Consider the following 27578-nt stretch of genomic DNA (forward strand, 5'->3'; position numbering starts at 1 on the left):
GTGCCACTGCCGGAGATCTAACCCGAAATTGGGTATGTGTCCTGACCGGGGGCTGAACCTGCCACCCTGCAGTGTACTGGATGACCCTCAACCCTCAAGCCAGGGCAGGAGCTTGAATATTTTGAGGAAAAAAATCTGCTTGAGTTATGTCTTACTTTCCCATATTAAAAAATTGTATAGAAATATGTTTTTCTACCGATCAGTTCTGCGGGCTTATTTGGCCTCTTGTTGATAAACGTTTCAAAGGATTCCTTCATCAAGTTGATGAACTTCTCATTCCTCTGAAAGCACACTTCTATCACATGGTCCACTCTGTCCTTAAAATCCAGCAGGTCCTGCACCATATCTTTATCTTTTTCAGGATTGATAACAATCGTTGTCCCAAAAGTCTATAAAAACAAACACACACCAAGTCATCAACAGGTTTATGATACCACACATTATTTTCTCTTGCTATCAAATAATCATGATAGTTTAGAAATTTCATAAATTCAGTCTACATTCTAAAAATTAAGTGAACAATGTAGTCCCCCCTTTCTCTGGAGGATACGTTCTGAGATCCAAGTGGATGTCTGAAACCATGGATAACCAAACCATACACACACACACAGTTTTTTCCTATACATACATGCATACAACTTAAGGCTTCTCTTTGGCATTAACTGATTGCCAGCATCACTACTCTTGCACTCTGGGCCATTTTTAAGTAAACTAAGGGTTGTCTAAACACAAACACTATGATACCATGACCAATGGGTGGGTACTAAGTGACCAATGGGTGGGTAGTGTCTACAGGGTGGAAATGCTGAACAAAGGGAAGATTCATATCCCAAGTGGGACAGCTTGAGATTTCACCATGCTACTCAGAATGTCTCACAATTTAAAACTTATGAATTGCTTATTTCTGAAATTTTCCATCTAATGATTTTAGAACATGGCGGACTACAGGCAACTGAAACAGAAGGAAGTGAAACTGGGGATGGGGGGTGGGGGAGACACAACTAACTATACACAATGCTTTAGTTTTACAATTCTGCCTCTGGAAGAACTTATAAATTACTGGGAAATTTTCTATTGTTTTTTGAAGAACTTTTACTTACGAATTCCTCAAAAAGACTAACTCCTATCAATGTACCTATTTGGAATCCTTGGCTATAGTTTTCTGTCTCCTTCACTTCTAACTATAAGTAGCACGGTTTTTAGCCTGTATTTTTAATTAAAAAATGCTATATTAAAGTAAACATTACTAAAATTCTATGTGTGACAATAGTTAGATGTTTGAGGATATAAACTACCTGCTGAAGAGGGGCTGAATACAATTAATTTTTTTGAAAAACTGGTCTTGCCCGGCCACAATGGCTCCCTTGGTTAACTGTCATCCTGTGCACCAAAAGGGTGCCAGTATGATTCCCGGCCAGGGCACATACCTAGGTTGTGGGTTCGATCCTTGGCTGGGGCATATACAAAAGGCAAATTATCGATGTTTCTCTCTCTCTCTCTCTCTCTCTCTCAGCATGTCCTTGTGTGAGGATTAAAAACAAAAACAAAAAAACTGGTCTTAAGTATACACTTACACATCATTTATGCATGTGGAAGCAGATTACTGGTGAAAAGGTACAAATAAATTAGCATAAATGCTTTCTGGAGATGGACACGATGACCACTAGGGGTAGGAGGGACTTACTTTTCACGCTACCCTTTGTACTGACTGCATTTAAAAATAATGTACACACACTGCCAGATCAGCTTTATTTTGATGACGACACACTGTGCTAAATGTAATCTATTTTGTCACAGTGTAACTCCTTATCATTCATGGACACTCAAGAAAGGTGGTCACATTACTGATTTTTACTACCCAAACTGAAAATTGCCAAGATGACTTATTCCCCGAGGACTACTTGTTGGCAAAACTCTAAATCTCCATTAGCCTTTCCTTTACCTAAAGCTCTATTGCTGATCCAGCTTAAATCAGTCATGACTTTTAGCTCAATATCGTTGTATAGAATCTTGAGGTGGTGGTGTGCATGTGTGTACAAGCTTTCAACATGTAGACTGATAAGCAACTTCAGGCCTGATATTCCAGAAAGCAGCATGAAAGCTTTATCTTTTTTATCGAATTGAAATTTTTCTTATGATAGATTCATATGCAGTAAAAATAGGAAGGACATTCCTTGTACACTGCCTATTTTCCCGATGGTAACATCTGGTAAAACTAAAAAGCAGCATCACAACCAGGATGTTAGTATTGATACAATCTACCCATCTTATCCACAACGTCCCAGTTTTAACTATAACTCATTTTTGTATGGATTAAGTTTTGTTTTTTTTTAAATTTTTTAATTTTTTAAAAATATATCTTTATTGATTTCAGAGAGAGGGAGAGGGAGAGGGAGAGAGAGAGTGAAATATCAATGATGATCGGCTGCAGCCCACAACCCAGGCATGTGCCCTGACCAGGAATCGAACCCCGATCTCCTGGATCCTAGGTCGATGCTCAACCGCTGAGCCACGCCGGGCTTGGCTGGATTAAGTTCTTTAGACTTTATCACTTGTGCAGGTTTGTGTACCCATCACCACGGTCAAGAACCATAAGGACCCCTTCTGTTGCCTTTTTTATAACCATACATGTACACACACATGTGCTATAGAAACATGAAAGTAAATGTTTGGGAAATAAATCTTGGATTGCTAGGAAATAAAGTAGCACATACACCAACCTAACAAAATGTGCAATAGTTCTTACTATGCAAAGGCATGTTTAAAAAGCAGATTCATGAAAATGACTACTTTTTGAAAATCAGGACTATAGAATTAAATTAGGTATTTATGCTAATGACAAATAGCCAAATAGCCTTTTAAGTCATGTTTATACCTGGATGGTGTTCATCATTGTTGGTGTTATCTTTAAAAAAAATTTGCACAAGTGATCTGGAAGGAAATGGAAGACTACCATCTACCTGATCACCTGCTATGAAAAAACAAAGGTACCTTTAAACAGTCCAGTTCGCTCTGCCAGGGAACTGCAGCATCCTTGCACTGGGCCACCCACCCCTTGCACAAAGCTCAGTTGGTCAAAACAAACTGTCAATACAAACCCCACACACCTTGATGTACTCGCTCCAGTGCTGCAGCAGGATCTGCTGCCCACCCTTCACTCGGCTAAACAGCTGGTACATCTGAGTGAGGTCGGGCACTCTGTTCTCATCAAGTAAGTGATCAAGTCCTGGATCACACAGTAAATGTTAGCATATCACATCAGTAAGTCAGTGCGAATAACAACGAAACTAGAATATAGTGTGCACCAGAAAAAGTTAATATGTAATGTAAAAATTTAGGGAACTTTGCTTTTTTCCACATAGGTAAGATGTTCTAATGGAGTAGCCGAGATAAATCCTATTAGCTGAATCTCATTTTTCTGACCATGCTGGGAGATGTATTCTTTATTTCTTCATGTCACTAAAAGCCTTCCTAATTCACTAAAGTAGCAATGATCTGAAAAACACTCACACCAACTTTTTGACCTGGGAGGTTAGTGATTCCGAGTTCCTTCTGAGTTAGTCCATCAATCCAAAAGTATATTTGTCAAAGAATAAGCTATCAATCTAACATTTTAGATGATTAATTTTCTCCACATATATACTCAACTGTGAGAGAAAAATATTTATTATTTTCTAGATATTTTGAAGTACTTAACATAGCATTTAAAAAGTTTTTCTTTTCTATTTTAAGTATTTAGATTTTATGAAGATTTTCTAAAACCATACCACCATCAGAAGAACTTTCACAGAAGACTTTCTAAATATCTGCTTTATGATAACAACAGAGAGGGAGCTAAGTTAGAGAAGTGGTGAGCTAGTCATGTTACTTCACAAAGTCTCAGATTCTTCTGTAAATGGGAACAATGCCCATCCATCGAAGGTGGTTTAAAGATGCGCACAATGCACTGTGGATGGCAATTACAGATCCTCAATAAGAGCTCCAATGTTCATTTCTCTAAATTACATTTTGATCTACTGATACAAATAACTTTATAACTTATCTTACTGAAACCCTAAATAATGTCTTAAGAATTCAAAAATTACAGCTATTTATTTAAATGCCTCTAAAAAAATTTAGATTAAGCTCCTAAATATATTTCACCGTTTTGTGAAACAACTTATGCAAATTTCTATTTACTTGAAGCCCTTTTCTCTTATGACTCATTAAAAAAACCCCCACCTAGTATGATTTCTGAATGCATTTATTTTAGGTAGACCATAAGTTAAGGCCTCATTCACGTGCAAGCATACCAGCTGTATAGGTTTCGGTGAGGTCTAAGTAGAAAGACATCCAGACTTGTACCCTGCCTCTCAACTTAGGAGCTGTGACTTAAGGCACCACTGTTAAGCTGTTAGCCTCAGTTTTCTTACTTGTAAATGGGGGTAATGATTTCACTGGGTTCTCCAAGGACTAGAAGATATTTACACGAAGTACAGTGGATGCTCAATAATGCAATTCTCTCTCCTTTTGGCATTACTGTGGTTTCACTTGGAAGTCCAACTATGACCATCCAGCAAAGCAGAATCCATACCAGAATATATTTGGGTGCTTAGGGCCTTTCCAAGTTAAACTTTAAGGTTTTCAATACCTTGAAACAATTTGTAGTTTCAGAATGACTTTCAAATGGTAACATTAAATACTTAAGAGTTACAAAAAGTAACACGAAGTAGCAGAGTGTTATAAACAATCCCAGTGTCTGCAGCACCAACATTTGAATGATTCTTTAACAAAGCTTTAGGATCACAAGGGGAATGTAAGATTAGCAATATAACGTGTTCTATTTTCTGTCTGCTTGTTTTCCCAGGATTATCAAGGCAGAAAAGTGTACTCTGGCTTAAGCAGACCACACATTTGTCAGTTTCTATGACATTTAGCTGCTCCAAGGGCATGGGGAGGAAGCCTATGAAAATCTAACAGCCTGTCCAATGATGAACATCTACACCTGCAGCAGCATTCTGAGCATCACCTGTATATCAGTGCACATGAATAATAACACCATGAAGGGCTATGAGTGCTCTATAAGTACCCAGCTGCAAGCTATCTGCTGTCTAGAGGATCTCTAGGAACTTTTCAGTTGGGATAGTATTTAATTTGACTTCAGCATAAACTGTAGTTCTATAACAAACCTTTCAATATTTTTCTTATCTAATTTTCTCAAGGGCTGATAGGTTCATTATTTTTAATGATTTTTAGAGATTGGCTTACAATAAATAACAAATGTCCTTACATTGTTATTTACAATGTTTCACTTTCTTAATGAATTAAGGACTCATTCAGTTTAACTGACACAAGAGTTAGGAAAATCTACCTTTCTGCAGAATTGCTGTTAAATGTTCTCCTAGTAGCTGTTTCTCCACACAAGCAATCAGTGGTTTCCTATAGAAGGCAAAAAGAGACTGTGTCAGAAATAAGGTTAAAGGAGAGACTTTGGTTAACTATAAAAGGTGGGGAATTTACAGTTTACACAGATACTCTATGGACCCAATAATCAGAAACCAAAGGGTCACAGAAGAAGCATTTCACTCACACATGGATAGTCACCACTGCTAATTCAAACTCCGAAGTATTTCTAAAATCAATTTACTGAATAACATAACTAGACCAATAAACGCAGGGCAAAGGGAACACTAGCAGACAGGCAGGTGTGCCACACCTTACGTGGGCTCACTTCCACGCTTGGCTGGCAATTGGTCCTCACGCTGTAGTCATTTTTGAATTTAAGTTTTGCCCTCCATTATGCACATTACTTCTTGGATTGCTGCTGCAACTCTGTCCTATTCTTCCACCCCAATTACTCCAGGTCCCATAAAACCCTGTCTTCTACTGTTACAGCTATGTCTCGCTGTCCTCACTTCTTTCTGTCTGCTTTCTGCCATTACCACTTATAAAAATCCAATTTATGAAAGTGCCTTCATGAAGTCCAGTTGCGTGTCACACAGACCAGAATATTTGAAAATCTGGAAATTCAGCAAGTGTCACTTGCCATAATCATAGGAACACAAACAATCATTCTTCCTGGGTTCATTACCCACAGTTCTTTTTTACAAAAAAAATCAGAGTATCTACTTTATTCTGAGCTTATTAATTCTGGTCATTTTCCAAAGTCTTAATTTTATAAGGAACTTTTTAATGTATCATCTTAATTAAACCTCATAGCAACCCTAAAAGGCACAGCAGACATTCCGATCTCCATCCCACAGATGAGAAAACAAGACTTCAGAGATGGTGTGACCTGCCCAGGTCACATGGCCAGTGAGTGGTGAAGCTGACAGCTGAGTTTAGGAGGCGTCAGCACCTTTTCCAGTCTGCCCCTGGGAAAAGGAACCGTGACCCAATTGATGGGAGGTGGAGGCCAGAGAGGAAATATGCCATAAAATTCACCCATTTAAAGTGTACAATTCAATGGTTTTTAATATATTTACAAAGTTGTATAACCATCACCGTGATCTCATTTTAGAACATTATCATCATCCTAAAAGAAAGTTCATACCCATCAGCACTTCCATTCCCTCCATCCACCCCTCCTTGCCTTCTAGTCAGAGGCAGACAGTAATTTGTACATATTTTCCTATTTTGAACCTTTTTTACAAAAGAGAGCATACGTAACATGACGTCTATGTCTGCCTTCTTTCACTTAGCAGTGTTTTTAAGATTCATCCATGTTACAGCATATGTCAGTACTCCATTCTTTTTTATGGCTGAATAATATTCCATTGTATGTTTATCCATCCATCAGCTGACAATGGGTTGTTTCCACTTTTTGACTACTATGAATAACGCTGCATGGAAATTTGTGTACAAGTTTTATATGGATGTATGTTTTCATTTCTCTATATATTTAGTAGTAGAAATGGTATATTGAAGGTAAACATCCCCTTAGCAACCCTGTCCTGGCTTCAGCTTGACTGTCACTTCTCTGCAGATCTGGGATTTCCCACAAGCATCTCGAACTCATTATGTCTAAGGGCAGCTTCATCTTTTCTCTTATGACCCCTCTTATCTTCTGTATTTTCAAATGTCATAATCCTGTCCCTGTCTTTCACCCTGCCTGCCCTCTTCCCCACCAATGAGTCAATTAGCTCTGCACATTTTTTCACTTTAGTCTCTCTTTAAAAACATCCATTTCTTTTCTATCTCCCATCTATAGAAATAGATTTCTTATCTGTCCTCATTTGAATAAATACTGCCAGAAGACATTCACAAAAATTTTCCCTATTACCTTTCCCTAGCTATCCATCCAACCTCAAGTTTAGAGAAAAATGAATTAGATGAAGAAAGAAAATAATGAGACTGAATACCATAAATAAAAGTTACAGCTACATTAGATCTCTAATAAAAAGGTTTACAACCAAAATTGCCTAATATTCTATTATATCCCATTAACATAAATAGAATCTCTTGTCTCAAAACCCAAAGATGCCAAGTATCTCAGCCTGAACTACTCCCTTTGGATGATAACTCATGACAAAGTACTTAGTTTACCTTGTAAGTGCTGAGTAATCACAAATAATATAACATGTGCTAAGAGCAAAAATACTCTTAGATAGTACTGAATGAGTTTACAAAGATACCATTTATTTAAAAAACCAGCCAGGAAAAGGTTTCACCTATGACTGAATTGCAAAAGCTAAATAAATGAACAGTACTTACTGTGTGCTGTGGTCTAAATACGTGATTACTCGGTCTCCTTCTTCCTCTAAACGTTTACTTACATGGTTAAGATATTCTGGAACCTTCCAAACAAAATTTTTAAACACGTCAGTAACAAAAAGATTCTTGATTTTACCCAAGAAGTGGAAATAGTTTTCCTTATAGGCCTTTATTTAAAAACAGAATATATATTAAGGCCAGTATTAACACAGATTAAAGTGGGAAGTGCATGCAGGTTCGGTGGAATACATAGGAGTTTCCTTAAACCAACTGTGGACATTAAACTTAACCTCTACAAGTAGGGCAGAGGCAGCACTGCTTTGTTGTGCCCTGTTCACAGTGAAGTGCTGTGGTTGATGCCACAGGGCCATCCACCACTGAGGCCCCGCAGATAGGTAAGCAGCAGCACCTGGGGGCTGATATCATGTGTACTGCCCATCACTGAGGTCCCGTGGACAGGTAAGCAGCAGCACCTGAGTTAGAGGTTACAGAGCCTAATGGCACACCCTGGCCCACACACAAAGGGGTCAGCAAAAACTAATCAACAGACCGGTTCATTTGGGGAAAACAGGGTGGTTGCAGAAGATCTCAAAATGCACTACACTGTTTCCAGGGGCAGAGGGTGTCCTGCTGCCACCAGACAGCACAAGAAAGGCCCCATAACACAAGTCTGTGAGGTTCTGATCTGGTGGCAGCAGCCAGGCCTGGTATCTGACTTGAAACTCCCTCTTCAAAATTCGGATTAAAGAACCAATGGTCAGGTTCATCCTGCACAGTGACAAGTAACATTTGGGTGACAGTCCCCAGGGGGCTCCTCCGGGACTGTGCTCTAATACCTGCAAAACTGGCTGTCAAGTTGTTTGGGTTCACATCACCATGTCTTTCAGATGACTTTTTGGGTAATTTTTTTCACTGTGTCATAAAAATTTTTCATGTGTTAGATTTATCTTTCACATTTAAGATTTGCCTATTGCTTCAATTTGAGTTCCTTTACATACCTGCCTTCAGAAGCTATCTTACTGTGGTTTTTTTTTAAATTGGTGGGAGGGCAAAAAAAGTTTCTAAATGAAAGAAATTAAATCCTTACTATAATAAGAATGAAGCTCATTACAGGGGATTTCATCTAAGTTGTAGATTTCAAAAGATTTTCAATAAAATGTTTGCATGTGTGAAAAGACAAACATTTAGAAATTACACTTAGAAGCATATCTATAAAAATGAAAAATGGCAATTCAGAAACATTTCATTGTCTCACCTCTCTTTCTTGCATTAACCTTTGACCTTCTGCAGCATATAAACAATTAGTTTCTTCCAAAAATTTCAGTTCAAACGAATCTTTATATACCTGAGAAATGAGCAGAGTTATTGACCAATTACAGTAAACAAAACTACCTTTTGAAGTGTTGATGTACCCCAAATTTTGAGAGAGCGAGGCTGCAGTGACCTGCACTAATAAGCTGCCTATACCTGCCATTCCTTCACGGAGGCCTCACAAGCCAGCTCAGCTACCTCCTGTGTAGTTGACCCCAGAGGCATAGCTGACCTCTGCTTAGCTGACTTTGGGTCAGCTGATTCTTGGCTGGCTGACCTCTACTCGGCTGACTGGGATAGCAAGCCCACTTCACTGCTCTCCTCTGAGAGTCCGCCATGCCCTTGTCCTTTTTCTAGGGAGCACTGGGGTCCATGTTGTAAGGGGTCTTTCTTTTTGTGGTCTTGGTGTGGTGTCAGCCTAAGAGTCATTCCCCTTCTAGTGGTTAAAAAAAAAAAATTCCCATATTTTCAACAAATACTTCTATGATTTCAATTTTTGCACTTAAATTTTTGATACCTCCATTTATTTTGGTGTAAGTAGTTAGGCATGGGTCCAATTTTTTTCCTTATAAACTATTAAAAGTTATTGGTAAATTTAGAACAATACGATGTTTACCTGAAGATCAGAGAGCATACTCAGCAGACTTCGCAGTAAGCTTCGGTCAACCGCTTCTCCATTTCTTTCTTGTTCAATCAATAGCAGAATTCCATCAATAGTTTTACTCTGAACCATTTTATCACTAATAATGTGGTTTCTAAATAGTTCTAATCCCATATCCCTGTACAAACAGTAAAAAACAAAACTATATTTTAGTTTCACTTTACAGAAGTTTTAGGTGAAGCTCTAGCTACATTATATCATCCCAAATCTGTTCATTTGCTAATTTCCTAAATCCAGGTGTCAATAATTTTTAATTTTCATTTTTGGCTAGTCTAGTGTGCCTGGTATTTCTTTCCTTATCAAGGCTGTTATGTTTTCATGAAGTGGGTCTGGCAACTGTTACATGAGGAGTGTTGAGGCATTACTAACTAGGTCAAGCATGTCATTGAAAGTATCTTGCAAAAACCTGCTATCCTCAGCCCACAATTCACACCATTCTTCCTGGGGCATGATCAGAGATGCTCAAGGCTTTAGGAACCCACCCTACTCCACTGCCCTCACCAGCCTCTTTTCCTTCTCTGGTCCCTCTACAGAGCTTGTCATCCAACTGTACCTCCCTGGCAGTTGGTTCTCTCCTCTATTCTTTCAACTGGAGAACTGATATTAAAATGTGATTTTAAGAGTCCATCATACTTTATCAGCTCATTACCTAAAGAATTTAGGAGGACATTCAGCTGTCAGCTACTATCCACAAACACTGTGATAACGGACTCTGTGCTTTGACAAAACACCTCCCCAAATCCCCTAGGTGCCAAACACAGAGGGGGCCAAAGTTCAGATCCCTGGGCCCAGCCAGGTCTCCTAAATGGGCAACTCAGAGGCAGTGGTGGTGGTGAGCAGCAGTGGTGGTAGCTAGTAGTAAAGGTGAGCAGTATTAGTGGTGGTGGTGGTAATAAGTAGGAGTACTAATGGTGAATGGTATTAAAGTGAGTGGTAGTAGCAGCAAGCACTACGTATGCTGGTGAGCACGGGTTCTGGGGCGTCCTATCTGTGTTGGAGAACCTTCTCCCCCTACATCATGTCCCATAATGACAATGGCCCTTTCCTGTTCCCTGGAGGAGATGAAGGTCAATCTTCCGTGAATTTCAAAGACAGAGCACTAAAGCCCATTAGGCAGCATGTGGGCTCAAGCCAGTCACCTGGGCTTGAATCCTGCCCCCCCACTCGCACGCTTGCTGTGACTCTGAGGCAAGGAACTTAAACTCTCTATGCTTGTCCTACCTTAACACTAAATGGGGATCAAGCACATTGTTTTAAATCTGTAAAAGTTTGCATCAGGCCAGGCAGGTACCTGGTATGTAGGAAGTGTTAACTGTCCGCTAGAATCTTCTTCCTAAAACCTAAATCTCATTTTAAAGCTTTAGGAGCAGCCCACCAACAGCCATCAGGTTATCTCATCAGCTTCATCTCTCCAATTCTCCCACATACTGCACATTCTGGGCATGCTGCTGTCCAGTCTCCAGAATGGACTTCTTTCCTCTAAGGACTCTTTCTCTCTTAACTACCTAAGCACCCCTGCTCATTCTGCAGAGCTTGGGCCAAGGCTTGCCCCTCCTTTCTCATCCTTCCCTGAGTTTCTCACACACCTTCACCATGATTCTTGTACTGTACTATCACGCTCAGTTTTTCTGCCAGTTGCAAAAGATGGAGTGTGGTATGGTATCCTTTACACTCCAGGAAACATTTGTAGTTTGTATGGCATGGTTATGTTATAAACTACATTTCTAAATTAAGAGTTCAGGCTAGGTAATCCGACAACCTGGGTATAGCAAGTTATTTGAACTCTGTGCTGCAGTTTCCCCACCTATAAAATGGAAATAATAAGAGTCATCCCTTATAGAGCTGTTCTAAGGATTAATTAGTAGGTGCTGAAGCACTTAGAACAGAGCTTTGTACAGAGTAGAAGCTATGTGATTTGTTATCAGTTTTACAATCCTTACCATTTCTCTGAATAAAGGCCATCTTTTCTGTGCAGTGTCTGCCTTATTGTGGACATGTATGGGCATATCTAGTATGAGATGTGCAGAAGTTGGAGGAGGTCAGAGAGATATGAGGAACAAAGGGGGAAAGTGGTATTAAGGAAGGGGAGAGTTTCAATAGAGAGAGAGTGTCCAAAGCTACACAGATGTTAAGTTATACAAAATAAAGACAAAAAAAGTGACTATAGGGTGTGGTAGCCAAGAGATCACTGACATCTAAGGCTAGCGCAGTTTCCATGTGGTGAAAGAAGAAACTGCTTAGGGTTAGGGTGAAAAGATGGTGAGGAAGCTGGAAAAGAAAAGCAACTTTGTACAGCATCACTTCTGAATGGGAGAATAAATTTCTACATCAACAAAGGAAGAGTCCAAGGTTGGGATTAAGAAAAGGCTTTTGTTCATGTCAGCTAGGGCTCCTTGGAGGCAGCCGTGGGAAGACTTAAGGCAGGTGGGCAGAGAGGTGAAGAGCGTTAGCAAAGGCTGTGGAAGTCAGTGACTAGGAACAATATTGGGGAGGAGTTCCTAATTTATACCATCCCTGAAAGATGATGTGCGATAAAGGCCTCAATATCCTGAACAAAGCTAGGCCCCTGTGCCCTCGGATGGTCAGCAAGATGGAGGCATGACGGGTGGAGGTGGGGTGTGTGTGTCACAACCTCACTAGCAGTTTCACCAGACCACTAGAGGGAGCCATTCCAGGTCCAACTCCAGCCATCAGAGAGTAACTGAGTCCCTTACAGCAGAAGTGAGCTGTGGGCCGTCACTGGCTCCAGAGGATCCTGAGGTCCAGAACCCAGTTACAGAAATGTGGCTTCACACAGTACTTGTGTGCTTGCCTGCTGCCTCTGCTGGGACACTCACTGCAAGCTGGGGGACGTGCTAGAACTTGTCCCCCCTAACTCGGCCTGCCCCACCCTGTCACCCTCACTAGTAATGAAAACGCTCCAGGCTAAGATGCACCTGGGCCCAGATGTGTGCACTAGTGATTTTGGCTGACATAAAAGACCACAGACAAATGACTACATATGCCATCAAATTAACCAGCAGAAGACACAAGTCAAATGTGTGATTTTAGTCACAGCAGCTCTGTTGACTAGGACACTCACCAGATGGAAGGAAGCATGGAATTCTGAAGTACATAAGTGCGATCCAAAAACAGGAAAATACTTCTGATCATGATCTGGAAATCAGAAAAGAACTTATGTATCTTACTAACAAAATATTCAAGATTAGGCCATTTGAACTATTACTGTGCTAGGTGTCTCAAATCTAACAATAACTGTTTCTTGATTAAAGATGTTTCTCACCAAGACCCTAATGATTTATATTTTCCCCCTCTAACTTTGTTCCCTCTTGATGTTTGTTTTTCATCTCCTTTTTCCAGAAAATACGACTGTAGGGATTTAAAGCATTTAGCCTAAAGGATACCTTGAAATTTGGTCATTTCCTGACTGATGTGGTAAATCTCATTACACTGGGGAGATGCTGTAAGCTTTTTAAACAATTAGTTGTTACATTACAACGAGGCTCTTGGCCAGGGGTATGCACTGGATTCTGCTTTGCAGGCAGAGTGAGGAGGGCACAGGACAACGCATGCTAACACGTACTCTGTAACCCTGCAATTCCCCTATCGTGAAGCTTAACAAGCTGTTGCAGAGGTTTGCTTACACACATAAGCAAAACCTTCCCAATAGACTTTTATCTATTTCTACCATCTACCGGGTGCCTGGCCCAGAACAGACACATTCATTATCCCCTACTTACTTCATTTAGGAAACAAAAGAATTCAACCTACTTAGGAAAGCTATTGATACTATCTTTCCTTGAACTTACATAATGAACCACCTGGTCACACTAAAAACTCATATACATAAAATAAATCTACAAAGTCTAAGATTCTGGTTGTCTAGTTATAGTAAAATTCTGGGATTTAGGCTTGATTATCTGTCATAAACTGGGATTAAAGAAAAATTTAGAGACCCATTCAGGAATTATGAGTACCATGAGCTATCATCTGTCAGGTCGGTGTGAAGGCCAGCCCAATTCTGGAAGAACAGAGTTCACCTTCCCCGGTTTTTTCTACTCTGTTGTCCAACTACGATGGAGCTGGATGTAGCATTTGATCCCAAAGAGAATTCTGAACAGAACTTCCCTATCTCAGCTCATGATATGGACCACCTATTTTAGGTGGGTGAGGGGAGATGAATGAGGCCATGCTTTGATAAAAAAGAAACAAAAAAAGGTGACTGGATTAAAAGAGGGCTACTCAAATCTCTCTGTCTAAACGAAACCAGAGGCAGACTAAGACCAAAGAGGAAGTGAGATCAGACTTAAAAAGCAGTACTGAGTGAACCATATATAAAACCAATATTAATAAAAAAGTCAATATGCTTACCATTTGTCTGCAATGATCTTGCCAGCATGTGTTAATCTTCTTTAAAAATAAAACACTATCTAGTGAGTCTGTGCAGACCTGCTAAGGAAAACTTTAGAAATGCTGGGCAATTTATTGCGATTTTAATTTAATTTTAACTTAATTTCAGCTCTCTTCACAGCAGAATACATACATATCAGTTAGTAATCAGAATACTACATGACCAGAAGCTCAGAAACCATAAATGTAGTTTTTCTTATTTCCACATCTCATAACATAGCTGTAATTATCCCTGCCTGCACTCCCGTTTTCCATCTCTCATTGCTCCATTCCAGTTTCCTTTCCTTCTGGTAGCACTCTACTGCTGGATTACTTTCAGAGCCCTGCCAGCTGAAACTAACAACCAAGCCACAGGCTTCATGGGCCTGGGTGACTGAACCAAAGGCCCTACCCCACAAAGGGTAGAACCTGACCTAATCCTGTACCTGAGTTCCTAGAGACGCTGTCCCAGTGGTAAGGAAGCAGGTCAATTATTAATAGCACTGAGGGACTGGCAGCCACAGAAAAATAGTTGAGGTTTAACTTTAACCTCTAGTCTCAATGAAAACTGACAAGAAGTCACATTCATGCACCAAATTAGAAACACCCTCAGCCTGACTCTTGGACTATGTTTTAAAGAAACACTCAAAATGCTGTTTCTAGGGGAAAAACAACCTGAATGTAGGCTCCTAGACCAAACCACGGCTAAGTGCTTTGAGCACTGCCTTCACAGGTTTTTGCAAAGTCTAACAATCATAAATGTCTACACACTGCTTAATGGTTTACAATGCACTTTTCATACTTGTGCTCATTTAATATTCACACAGATGAACAAAACAGCTTGTTAAAGTGGAAAGACAGTTTCCTGGGCTCCAGTCCTGCTCTACCACTTCTTGGCTCTATGACACTGGACAAATGATGAACTTCCCTAGGCCTCAGTCTCTCTATGTGGAGCAAAACACACTCCTCAGAGCTGTTGTGAGGTTTCATATAAAATTCTTAGCATGTAGTGAGGAGAAAAAAACACACCAGCCAGGGTGTGTTTTTCTGATGTAAAATCTGATAGTCATTGGAAATCTTTGGTTGGTGAAGGTCTGACAGAGGGAGAGGTAGCCAACAAAGGGCAGGACACCAGCCAGGACTGTAGGAAGGGGACAGAAGGTGATCAGAAGAGCAGTGGATGGACTGACAGGCACATATGTATCCTTGTCACACCAGTAAGGGTAGCTGACCACAACCACAGTGGTCCCTGCCAAACAGCCTACTTATTTTCTCTTGAGGCTTTGCCAATATATCAAAAATAGTCAGTCTAGCAAGTCTAGTTTGATGGTTAACAAATTATTCTGGAAGAACTCTACTATAATTGCTCAAAATGGACAGTCTGAAAAACAATCAGTCACAAGCACATTTAGACAGGTGCCACCATGGTAGCAACCCAGCAGCTCTGGCACCCAGTGCTGGATATGAGGCACTCGGCCTGTGGTAGATACCCTGGCCAGTCTCCAGAGGCTGTCAGTCACACAGTCTGCAAGGCTGTACAGAGTTAAACCCACACCAGCCAATCTGACACCACTGGTCAGCTTAGGTGCTGCAACTAAGCAAGACACAGCTCTACCTGGTGTAGGGTTTCATTAGAATAGAAAAGTCCAACGTGAAGGGTGCCTTAAACAAAAGATATTTTTCTTTAAAAAGCTGGGTAAAATCAATATACATCTTTAATAATTTTTTTGCTATTTCCCGTGGAAAAAAGAATGAAATGGTAGGCTAATACCACACACTGAGGCATCTATTGAGCTCCAGCCTTCTAAATATCAAAACCAATTCCAGACCCGAAGCTATAACAGTACCCACAAAGCCATATGTGAGTACTCTCAGGATGTAAGACATACAGGCATGCTGAGGGCTTGTCAACAGTTTATTCTTCAGACAGGTTCTCCAACAACTGTCTTATTTTTGTCCACATTTTCTACACCGGTTTATCCTGCTTTTCAAATCGCAGCAAAAAGAGTGACACCTGAGCTGTCCTTGAAGCAGAAGACAGAGCAGGAGATAACAATGATCTCACATCACAGACCAGTAGTGGCTACTTACCACCTGAACCCCTCACCTAAATTAGGTTCCCTTGTTATAATTGCTAAAAAATAACATTATCTTTCTTAATAATTATCCAAGTTCACATTTTACAATACTTAATTACTGCCTCCCTCATTAGTCTACAAAGCCCATGGCAGCAGGAACTAGGTCATGTTTACCTCTGAACCCTAGCACTAACCCAGGGCCACTCATCTATGTGGTCTTGGGCCTTCTGGCTAATGAGGGTACCTGTAACTTGGAGTGCTGTGCAAACGTTTGAAGCTTAGTCTAACACCAGCAAGTGCTCCATGCAAGCTAACTGCACACCAGTCCGCTGAATATGGGCAGAGGGTCTTTATAAAGAAGCCCAAAGCCTCTGTCATCAACACAGATTGTAAAGATAGGCTTAGAGGTAATGGTGCAGCTTCATGATTTCCCTAATAGCAAAGACTTCGTTTCCCTGCGCTTCCTTCTGTTCTGAGGAATAGACTGTTTTTGTGTGTGACTGATCACTGATGCCCCAAGCTACTTAACATTTCTGTCACTAACAAAATCTGCACTGCTATAAAGTTGAATCAGGGGAAGGAAAAAGTGACTTCTGTCTATAGTTATTTACAGGTTTAGATTCTGAGGATAGTTTGCTATTTTAGAAGAACTCCTCATGAATCATACTTCTTTCTATACTGTGTGATGCCTGGTTCAGCGCAGGCTGCTTGCAGTTGAGGTGTGCATGTGTAGGAGTCTTTGTTTTGGAGAAAGGCATATCACAAATAGCAGGTAACTTATTTTGAAAGGGGTAGATAAGCACAGAATTTATCAAACATATTAACAAAGGAATGGATAGGGTAACCTAAGAAAATAATAGCAGATGACTTAATGCCACAGGAGTCCTGTATATCTGATCTGTTTAACCTATGAAGGGCTTCCTGAAGTCTCCCTGAATTCTTATGTTGGCCTCAACGGTTGCATACAATCAACATACAGTAGGTACGAATCTTTGAATCTTAGAAAGTAGAGTTACATGAAATACTAGAGTATCTCAAGAGCAAGAGAAATCTGAATATGCTTCACTTAATATCCCTGGCCCAGTGAGAATCCCGGCACCTGCAACAGCACTAACACTTGCCACTGTTAGACTGGGATAGGAAACACACCTTCTTCAGCAAGAACAAACTGTAACGGCAGCACTGTCACTCATCACCCACCTCTATCCCTAGTGCACACACTACCTCTGCGCTGCTGCACTCTTGCCTGCCTAGGCAGGCTGGCTATTCTTTCTTTACATCCCAGGAGCTTTTAAAACCCTTACTACATTGTTTCAAAAACATGTTATCTTTATATGTTTCTGTCAATCCCTTTGGAGTTTAAGCTCTAAAGGGCTAAAATCCCATTTCATTCATGTTTATTTTTCCTAGGACCTAGCATTATACCTGGCACATGGTAAATACTTAATAATGTCACCGATTCTCTCAGGTTACAGTCACACCATACTCCTCCAGGTTTCCATGAACACTCTTCAACACTCTGCTTTCTGATGCCTCTTCACTCTCTAGCTGGCTAGAACCTGGTCACCCTTTAAGATGAAATTCAAGTGTTACTTTCCCTGGGAAGCTTTGCCCCAAATGCTTTATGTGTTGCAGTTCCTGTCCCTGACTCTCATGGTTTAACATTTTCAACTCTGGGTGCTTCACACTAATGAGGCACACATTTAATCTGGTAGACTGTCTTTTTTTTCTTTCTTCTTTTATGAAATAAATGGTAATTTTTATAATCACGGCTTTGTCACAGCATCAAGCAAATACAGTAATTCCTTTGCATCTATTATAGCATTGTTACTTCCTGGAGGGTAGAAATCAGATATGGTAATCATTTTTCTATTTTCTAGTAGAGTAGTCAAGAAGTATTTGTTAGATGAGCTGATGAACACATTCATGGAACCCATAGGATAGGATTAACTAGCAGGAGGATAATTTGATCAAGTAATAAAAAGTAGTGTTCAAGTAAGCTGCGACAACTGGATCAGGACAAGGTTACACTAGCTCACTCTTACAAGTTCCTGTCTTAGAGAGAAGGCTTGGGAATCTGCCAATGACTTCCGGCAAGCCTGGGAGTCAGGCTAATCTTCAGATGCCAACATCCTGAACATGGGTTCCCAGCCCCAGACCCGGGATTCCTGAGCTGTGACACCAAGGCTCTGAGTGTGTCTTCAGAGGGTGCCTCTGAGATGTGGTACACACTGGCCAGATTCCAAAAGGCCTAAAGTGTGGTCACCATTAGGACAGAGCTTTGTCAGATAACACTGTAGAGGTGTATTTACAGATGTCAATACAACAAAACAAGAATTGACGACAATGACCCATTTATGGGGAGAACTACAAATATTATCCTAAACTGAGACCTCTCACTCTGGACCTAGACTTCATCATCATGAATAACAAGAGCCTCAATGCCAGGCAACAGAGTGCTGCAAACTGCCAAGGGAGATTTCAATGCTTCAGTTTCTCAATGGGAGAGAAAAAATTCTTTCAGCTAGAAGAAAACTTAGAAACAAGTATACTTCAACTATCTAATTTCACAAATGAAGCAGTAAAGGCCCATAATAGTGCAGTCACAAGCAAACCATCTTCAAAAACTAATGAAGGGTTATGGTAAGAATTAAGGATAGCAGAAGTCAAACTTTAAGACATTTTTCAGAATTTTTCCTAAGTACTTAACCAGACCCAATGAAAGGACACTTTCACGTTAATCAGATCAGCAAAGTGATAGAAATTCTACTTAAAGAAAATCTATTATACTGGGTCATATGAAGCAAATGTAAGATTTTTGTTCTGTAAATAAAAGGGAATTTAAAAAGCCATTTTTTAAATATTAAGGATACCCATTAGTTCTTTATCCTACTAATGTTCAGTTTCAAAATATTTAGGTAATGAATAGAAACTTCATGAGACAACAAAAGGATATTCTCTAAACTGAAGAATTTGTGCTTGGACATGATCTTCACAGACCTGGCGGAGCTGCTTGTAAAGCGTTGGGGAAACTTTATGAGAACAGAGATTTTCAACAGCCTAAAAACAAAAGGAATAAATGAATTATTCACTATGATTAACAAATAAGTTCTTTTAAGAAACCTATTTGTATATATAGCTATAATCATAACAGAAGCACTTACGTTAATTATACACAGCTATAATCATTTACATGGAGCAACCCCCCCCAATATTTATGTAATCTACAAATAAACTATTATGTTTAAGTTTAGGGCAATTACTGCTGGAACACTGGAATCCAGTAACAGTCTGGTAAAAAAGATACTTCATAATAGTTAATATCGAACACAGACTCAATGGCACACCTATGACAGACGCATGATACCTAGGACCCCAGTTGGTGTGCCTGTACCATATTTGAGCATCTCACAATACTCCATATTTTTCCTGCTGCAATCATCTCTAAACCTGCTGCACAACATTCACCCAGGGACTTCAAAACAATTTTGATCCCTACAGCTTTGTTTCTAGATGTTCTGATTCATTAGTCTGAGGTTGGGGCCACAGGAATGTGTGTGAGTTTACTGTGATTATAATGTGAAACTAGTGTAGGAAATTACTGCTCCAGACCCTCTGTGACTACCTTCCAAACAGGAATTTACATTCCTTTCACCTTTACTGTGAAATGATTCTGTTTATAATGAGCTGAAGGAAAACAAGTTCCAAATGCCTGGGTGACACAGGCCAGACTAAATTGCTTCCTACTTATTTTTCTGCACATGAGGTACACAATTTCTCTAAGCTTGCCTTAAATTAATGAGGAAACAAGTTTTTGAGACAGAAATCTTTTTCTTAAAATATTGTTATCTACATCAAAGAAATGTTTGTGTATTTCCATTAGTTCCAATAAAAATTAACTTTAGACTCTCATGTACAAAACCAGCATCTTATCCAAGCCAAATATGAAATATTATTACCAGAAATGTAGTTTTTCTGACTAATTCTGAAGCATTTAAAAGAATATAGAGGATACAGACTACAAACACTTTAGAATCTGAATTTAATTCAGTAATATATTGCTGAGGGAAAAAAAGTAACTTAAAATTTTAAAGATATTCAGTCACAATACTTAATATCAGAACTGCCACATATTAACCTAAATTAGGTAAATATAGTAATTACTACCATATAAAACACATGCATATTTACAAGGGTCAAAAGAGAATGTGGGCCCTGACCAGTGTGGCTCATTTGGTTGGACGTTTGTCCTGTAAACTGAAAGATGCTCGTTCGACTCCTGGTCAGGGCAATGCCCAGGTTGCCAGCTTGATCCTCAGTAGGCGGCTTGCAGGAGGCAGCTGATCAATATTTGGGTCTCACATCAATGTTTCTCTCTCTCTCTCTTCCTCTAACAAGCAATACAAAAATCTTAAAAAAAAGAGAATGTGGAATGACAACAATAATTTAAAATTTATAAATTCTAGCAAGTTTTCCTTAAGTATAACAAAACACACATAACCTTTCCCCTACATTTTGTCTTCTACAGGAAGAAGGGATTCCTATCTGCATTTTGTTTTCACATCCTCCGTATTTTTTCTCAAAGTCTTCAATTCCATCACTTTGTAGACATGTCTTTATATTTTCTCTCTTAAAAAATCTAGGATAAGCCTCCTCTGGTTAAAGCTGGCTTATGGCACACTGCCACTAGTAAAGCGATCCTACAGAAAAGCACTTTGCAGCAAGCCAGCCCAAATATGTCTATAAATTTCCCTACCTGGTTAGCCTAGATCTAACCTGTTTTAAGAGACAGGGAGAGATCTAGAGACATGTTTGTTGTGGGAACACTGCACCAACCCTGGGGAATGACATTTCATGGACAAGCTAAATTGGCATTCAAGAGAAAGGCTCCTGGCTTTGGGTTCAAGATGGTGGAGCAGTAAGATCCTGAGCTCACTTCCTCTCATTGACACCAAAACTACAACTACATGTAGAACAGCTTATCTCTGAGAATGACCTGAAGACTAACAGAATGGATTTTTCTACAACTACAGATATAAAGAAAAAGCCACACTGAGACAGGTAGGAAGGGCAAGGACTCAGTCTAGCCAGGATCCACCCTATCCACCACTCCCTGTGCAGTGACCCACAAGTGGGAGGGACATCACAACTTCAGACGTTCTCCGCCCTCCCTAAAGAGTGAGGGGTCCAAGCCCCAGCCTGGGGGACCTGCTCCAGGAAAAGGAGCCCTCATAACATCTGGATTTGAAAACCAGTGGGGCTTATACCTGGGGGAGCCAAAGGGGTGCAGGAAACCAAGGCTGTGCTCTTTCCAAGTCGCAACACAGAGAGAGCAGTTTGAAAAGCACACGGGCCATACATGAAGGTGATAGGCTAATTTTGGGGCATGTGCTGGAGGAACAAGGATCTGTTGAAAGTTTCTCCAGGGTCAGAACTAATGGTGGGTGTCATTTTTTTCACTCTTTCTTTACCCTCTTTTCACTTAGCTTTGTCTGACGCTGGCAGGCTCCATTTTTGATACTCTCCATTAACCTTAAAAACACTGTTGACCCCACACTGGTGTTTCCCTGAGGACCCAAGGTTGGCACCCCTCCAAAGAAGCTCCTGCCCTGCTACACCTAGTGGAAAGCCTCAGTTGGCACCAGCACACAGCAGTGTGTCCCCAACTGTTGAGGATGGGTCTTGCAGCCAGCCACACTGAAGGCCTGGCCTGAACACCAGCACTCCTGCAACAGTAGCGGCCAAGCCCCACAGTCACCCAGGCCAGGGATCAGCCTCACCTGCCAGCGTCCAGGGCAGCCATGGGCTAACCACAATAGGAGGCCACACTAATCCACACAGGGAACACCTCTGGAGCACTTGGCTCTGGCAACAAGGGGGGATTCTACCATTGGGCCCTACAGGGCACCTTTTTTTAAAAATCCTCACCCAAGGATATGCTATTTTTCAAAATTGATTTTAGAGATAGATTAAGAGACAGAGAGAGAGAATCACTGATGTGAGAAAGAAACATCACTAGGTTGCTTCCCATACATGCTCCAACTGGGGATCGAATTCATAACCTAGGTATATACCCTGACCGGGAATTGAACCTGCAACCTTTTGGTGCATAATTTCGCTGACATAAATAAATATTACATATCTACAACTATAGTCTGTATATTTAAATCCAAGAGTCACTGCTCATACACAATGTTTATCGAATGATTAGCACATGATCATACCACATCACACGCATAGTAATTAGTTCTGTTGTCATGTGGCAGTTTTAAAGTGTGCTGGCCAATGTTCCAACGTGAGCTAAGCCACATCCCTGCTGTGTGCACTTGTTTACTCACGGTGACTGGTGAATGCACACATTTACTAGACCTATTCAGTATAAATTTAAAATTACAGTAATACATATAGAAAACTTTTCTGTGAAATTAAACTTTTCATACATTCTTAATTTTAATTACACAAGCATGTCTAGATTAAGTAAAACAGGTAAAGCAACTAGTTTGTCAATTTTTTAACATACGCATTTGGAAAACCTACTTTATTATGTAATGAACTTTTGACTTTAACAGACACTCCCTTGTCAGAATTAGGTCATTATATTAAGGTTTTACTGTAATGTGTTCCAAAAAAACACACCACAAAAACCCCAGAAAAAGAACTAAATAAAACAGAGTTAAGCTGTTTACTAAAGGGTTCAAAGTAATAGTGATTAGGTGCTCATCAAACTCTGCAAACGAGTAAATAAAGTCAGTGAGAACTTCAACAGAGATAAAAATTGTAAGAAGAGCCATAAGAACTGAAGAATATTACAACTGAAGTGAAAAATACACTAGAGGAAATAAAAAACAGATCAGATACTACAGAAAATTGGATCAGTAGTCAGGAAGACAGGATAGTGGAAATCAGCCACCCGAATGGAAGATCAAAAAGGAAAAAGAATGCAAACAGTGTAAAGGACCTCTGGGACAACATCAAGCATACTAACATTCACATCAAAGGAGAAAAGAGAGAGAGAGAAAAAGAGAAAAAGGGGCAGAAAAACTATTTGAAGAAATAATGGCTAGAAACTTTCCTAACCTGGCAAAGGAAACAAACATCCAAATCCAGGAAGCACTGAGAGTCCCAAACAATATGAATGCAGAGACCCACACCAAGACACAGCATCATTAAGATGCTAAAAGTTAAAGATAAAGAGAGAATCTTAAAAGCAGCAAGAGAAAAACAACTAGTTTCATACAAGGGAGATCCCATAAAACTAAAAGCTAATTTTTCAACAGAAACTTTGTAAGCCAGAAAGGACTGGAACAATATATTCAACCTGATGAAAGGGAAAAACCTACAACCAAGAATACCCTACCTGGCAAGGTTATCATTCAGCATTGAAGTAGAGAGAGTTTCCCAGACAAGCAAAAGCTAAAGGACTGCATCACCACTAAACCAGTACTACAAGGAATGTTAAAGGAAAATCTTTAAGGCCAAAACTAGAAATAAGAAAATACATTAAAGAAAAATCTCACTAGAGTAAAGGGAAACAAAGCTAGTATAAAAACAATTAAAATGGCAAAAAGTATAAGCTTATCAATAACTTAAAAGTAAATAGACTAAGCGCTCCATTCAAAAGACATAGGGTGGCTGAATGGATTTAAAAAAACCACAAGATCCTTACATATGCTGCCTACATGAGACTTATTTCAGATTGAAAGACACACACAAACTGAAAGTAAAGGTATGAAAAAAGATATTTAATAAAAATAGAAACAGAAAAGAAACAAAACTAGAATAGCAATACTTATACAAGACAAAATTGATTTTATAACAAAGGCTGCAATAAGAGATAAAGAAGGACCCAGCAATTTCACTTCTAAGCACTTATCTGAAAACAAAACACTAATTCGAAAAGATATATGCACCCCTATGTTCACTGCAGTATTATTTACAATAGCCATGATATGGAAGCAACCTAGGTATCCATTGATAGATAAATGGATAAAGAAGTGAGAGCCCTGGCCAGTGCTGCTCAGTGGTTAGTGTTGGCTTGTGCACCTAAGAGTTGCGGGTTCAATTTCCAGTCAAGGGCGCTTACCTGGGTTGCAGGTTCCATCCCCAGGCCCAATCAGAGTGTGTGGGAGGCAACCAATCAATGTGTCTCTCTCAGATTGATGCTTGATGCTTCTTTCTCCCCACCCCTCCACTCTTTCTAAAAACCAATGGAAATGAGATACGCAGATAAACACACACACAACACACACACACACACACACACACACACAGGAATATAACTCAGCCATGAAAAAAGAATGAAATCTTGTTTGCAACTACATTCTTATTTGTGACAACATGGATGGATCTAGAGGGTATTATGCTAAGTGAAATAAATCAGAGAAAGACAAATATTGTATCATTCCCTTATATGTGTAATCTAAAAAAAAATAAAAGTTGCTAGAGGGTTGGGTGGTGGGGGATGGGCAAAAAGGTAAAGGGGATTACGAGGGACAAACTTGTAAGTCACAGGGATGTAAAGTAAAGAATAGGGAATACAGTCAATAATGTCACAATAACTTTGTATGGTGACAGATGGTTATGAGACTTATTGAGGTGATCACTTGTAAGGTATATAAATGTCAAATCACTATGTTGTATACCTGAAACAATATAATATTGTATGTCAACTATACTGTAATTAAAAAGAACTTTATATTCCAGAATGAAAATTGAAAGAAAAAAAAAAGAAAAAAAAGGACAGGTAAAACAACTATGTTATCTTTAATCACTGCAATAGAATGTGATGCATATGGGAAAGGCAGGGGGAGGCACACATTTGAAGAGGTTGTATGAGCCAAGGAAAGACTATTAGAACAAGAATATCTTAGCCTCTAGCCGTAACATCTTGGAAAGGGCATTTAAATTCTCTACACATAAATTTCTACCAGCTTGCAACTATATTCTTACTTGAATCTTACATAAATACTGTAAATTTTGGTTAAAAGTTTATATTTTAAGTCTTTTTACAAGTATATTAACTTGTAAGCACTAACGGAAGCCTTTCATAATTTTATAAACCTCATTAACACATTTTAGTTATGAAAAGAAAATAACAGGTTTGAGACATACACTATCTTAATATATATTAATTAATTTCTCCCTTGTTTGGATTTAACCCTCAATAACAAGATATAACAGCAAAAAAACAAACAAAAAAACCAGGATAACCTCATGACAAAGGCTGTTGCTACAGTAACTGATCATTAGAAAATCCCACAAACACAATTATTACAAAATAAGTTTTTAGTATTATATATGAAGAAAATGTACTTGTTTGGTAAAAATTAGGATAAGCTTAGTGGTACATGTCCTTCACAGAACAATACCTTATTAGAACCATTTTCCGAATGCTCTAATTCCTGAATCAGGAGTCAATGTCCTCAAAACAATCTTTTCCAGTTGTGACATGTTGTCATTGTTGAATTTTATAACCAACTCTTACTTGTATGTCTCATTTGGCACGTACTGTCTATTTACCATGAAGCACCTGAGATTTATTTTGTTTTAAAATTGAGAACCTGGAGACTTCTTAAAACAACGAGGTAAACCCTGAGGTGACCCAGGTTTGCTGTGGGTGCCGTCATTTCTCCATGTCTTTTGCTGAGTCACCGCTGGTGTCTTCATGTTACAGGCACCTTATTACCTTAGAAGACAGAGGGCGGGCGGTCCTGCTCTCTACCCACTGGCAGGGATCCTGGCAGACTTTTCTGTACTGTTATAGGAGCAGTACAACACAGGAGTCCCCTTTCCAAAACAAGTTTTGGCGATTTAATCATATTTTGAGGTTTAGAAATGCTTTCTCTAGGTGTAGAGAGTACTGAATCAGACCTGTACTATGTGCTTCATATAAGGGTGCTGTTGCTGATATTTTTAAGTCATCACAAAGAAAATGAATTTAACCCAATAATTGGAAGCAAGGAAGCAGCAGCACTTGGATTCTACTGATATTAGGATAAGGATGTTTTTCTTGTATCAAATTAACCAAGTGGGAAAACTGTGCTTGTCTGGTTTCCCATCACCGGTGCTCTCTAATCAGTAGGTCTGTCATGCCACCGCACTGAGTTCTTCAGATGGTTGTCTATATTAGGACAGACAAGTGTATTAAAGCAAAACAGACAAGCACATCAATATCAATTGCTTGTCTATTTGTAGTGTCAAACTCTAACTCCCAAGTGTACTCATCACTGCCAAAACAAATGCTTCCCTCCGGGGTAAAAAGAACTATGAAATTAGGGTGTACCAATTCTGGAAGATTGTCTGTTTTATGTAAAGATTTTTAGGGCTATAAAGTTGAGACAAGAGAGAAAAAGGAGTGAAATATATCACAGATAAAGAGAAAGTATAAAGAGAAAAAGCAGGCAAGTACTAAGAGTAATTTATGTCGAGGAAGGGGAAAAGTGAAAAACACCTGCCCCTCGAAAACCACAACCCTGGTCCACTATCATAAAGAAAGATATACTGGCTGGGGCACAAGGCAAAACCCACACTCTTCATTTCACAGCTAAAAGGCCAGCACAGTGTTGTTCTTACAGAAATGAGAAGTTCACAACTGAACGATTTCTCTCCACAGCAATGGTTCCTTGTTAAGAGATAAACAGTTGTGAAGATGGACCCTACCCAAAAGCAGGCCTATTTAAATAGTTACCAGCTTACCACAAGAGAAGAAGGTGCTAAAGGGCTCTACCTCTCCAGGTTCCTACCTCTAAGAAATGAGTAAACAATGTAAAAACTAAATTAGGACTGAAATCTGAGTGAGGGGATAAATCATAAGAGGAAAGTTTCCTAGGACAAGAGCTTTGAGGAAAACCAGGAACAGTCTATTGGTTGTATCTACCAACACTGATTGCACAGTAGATTCTCAGTCCCAAATGTTAAAAGTAAACAAATGACTAATTTTACTGAGTGATGAAAGTTGTTGAATTATGAAATCCTTTTTATTAGGCCTGATCCTCTCTTTTTTTCCTCCAAATTCATTGATTTTACTTATGTATTAGATTCCTTTTCAACGCGTTACTTTCTCAAATTGTCCATCAAATAAAGTGTCTATTTGTCTACCATTTTCAAGGTTGGGCTTTTTCACTTTTTCTAATCAATTTTAGCAATCCTATTAATACATTCAATACCTAACTCTACTTCATTCTCCTTCACTAACTTATCAACAAGTAGGAGGATTTTGTAGAGATATCACTCTGTGACTAAGATAAACAGCATGGCTTTTTCATAACTGCCAGCCCTCTGTAATTGGTCTGTTTTTGTGCATCAAAACTAGTCTGAAATCAACATTTACCCTTCCTCTGAAACCCTTCTTAAAAATGTAATCTTCAGTTTTCTGTTGTCTCATTAAGCTGACAGGTAGAACTAAAACATACAGACATAAGACACACAAATATACTTTCTTCAATAAG

At 39.4% G+C, this 27578-nt stretch overlaps 1 protein-coding gene across 1 annotated transcript in view; it reads right to left on the bottom strand.

Annotated features, from left to right (window-relative positions):
• CUL4A (cullin 4A) overlaps positions 1 to 27578 on the bottom strand; it is a 53933-nt gene that overhangs the window by 19249 nt on the left and 7106 nt on the right. The window contains exons 3-11 of the mRNA XM_081129856.1: positions 19087 to 19191; positions 14036 to 14104; positions 12747 to 12820; positions 9620 to 9782; positions 8948 to 9037; positions 7693 to 7775; positions 5351 to 5418; positions 3108 to 3226; positions 197 to 389 (exon numbers count right to left, since the gene is read on the bottom strand). Of these exons, the coding sequence (XP_080985982.1) occupies positions 197 to 389; positions 3108 to 3226; positions 5351 to 5418; positions 7693 to 7775; positions 8948 to 9037; positions 9620 to 9782; positions 12747 to 12820; positions 14036 to 14104; positions 19087 to 19191 (964 nt within the window). The remainder of the gene's footprint in view (positions 1 to 196; positions 390 to 3107; positions 3227 to 5350; positions 5419 to 7692; positions 7776 to 8947; positions 9038 to 9619; positions 9783 to 12746; positions 12821 to 14035; positions 14105 to 19086; positions 19192 to 27578) is intronic.

Source organism: Miniopterus schreibersii, assembly GCF_964146895.1.
Source record: "Miniopterus schreibersii genome assembly, chromosome: 2".
In the NCBI taxonomy this organism is placed as follows: Eukaryota; Metazoa; Chordata; class Mammalia; order Chiroptera; family Miniopteridae; genus Miniopterus; species Miniopterus schreibersii.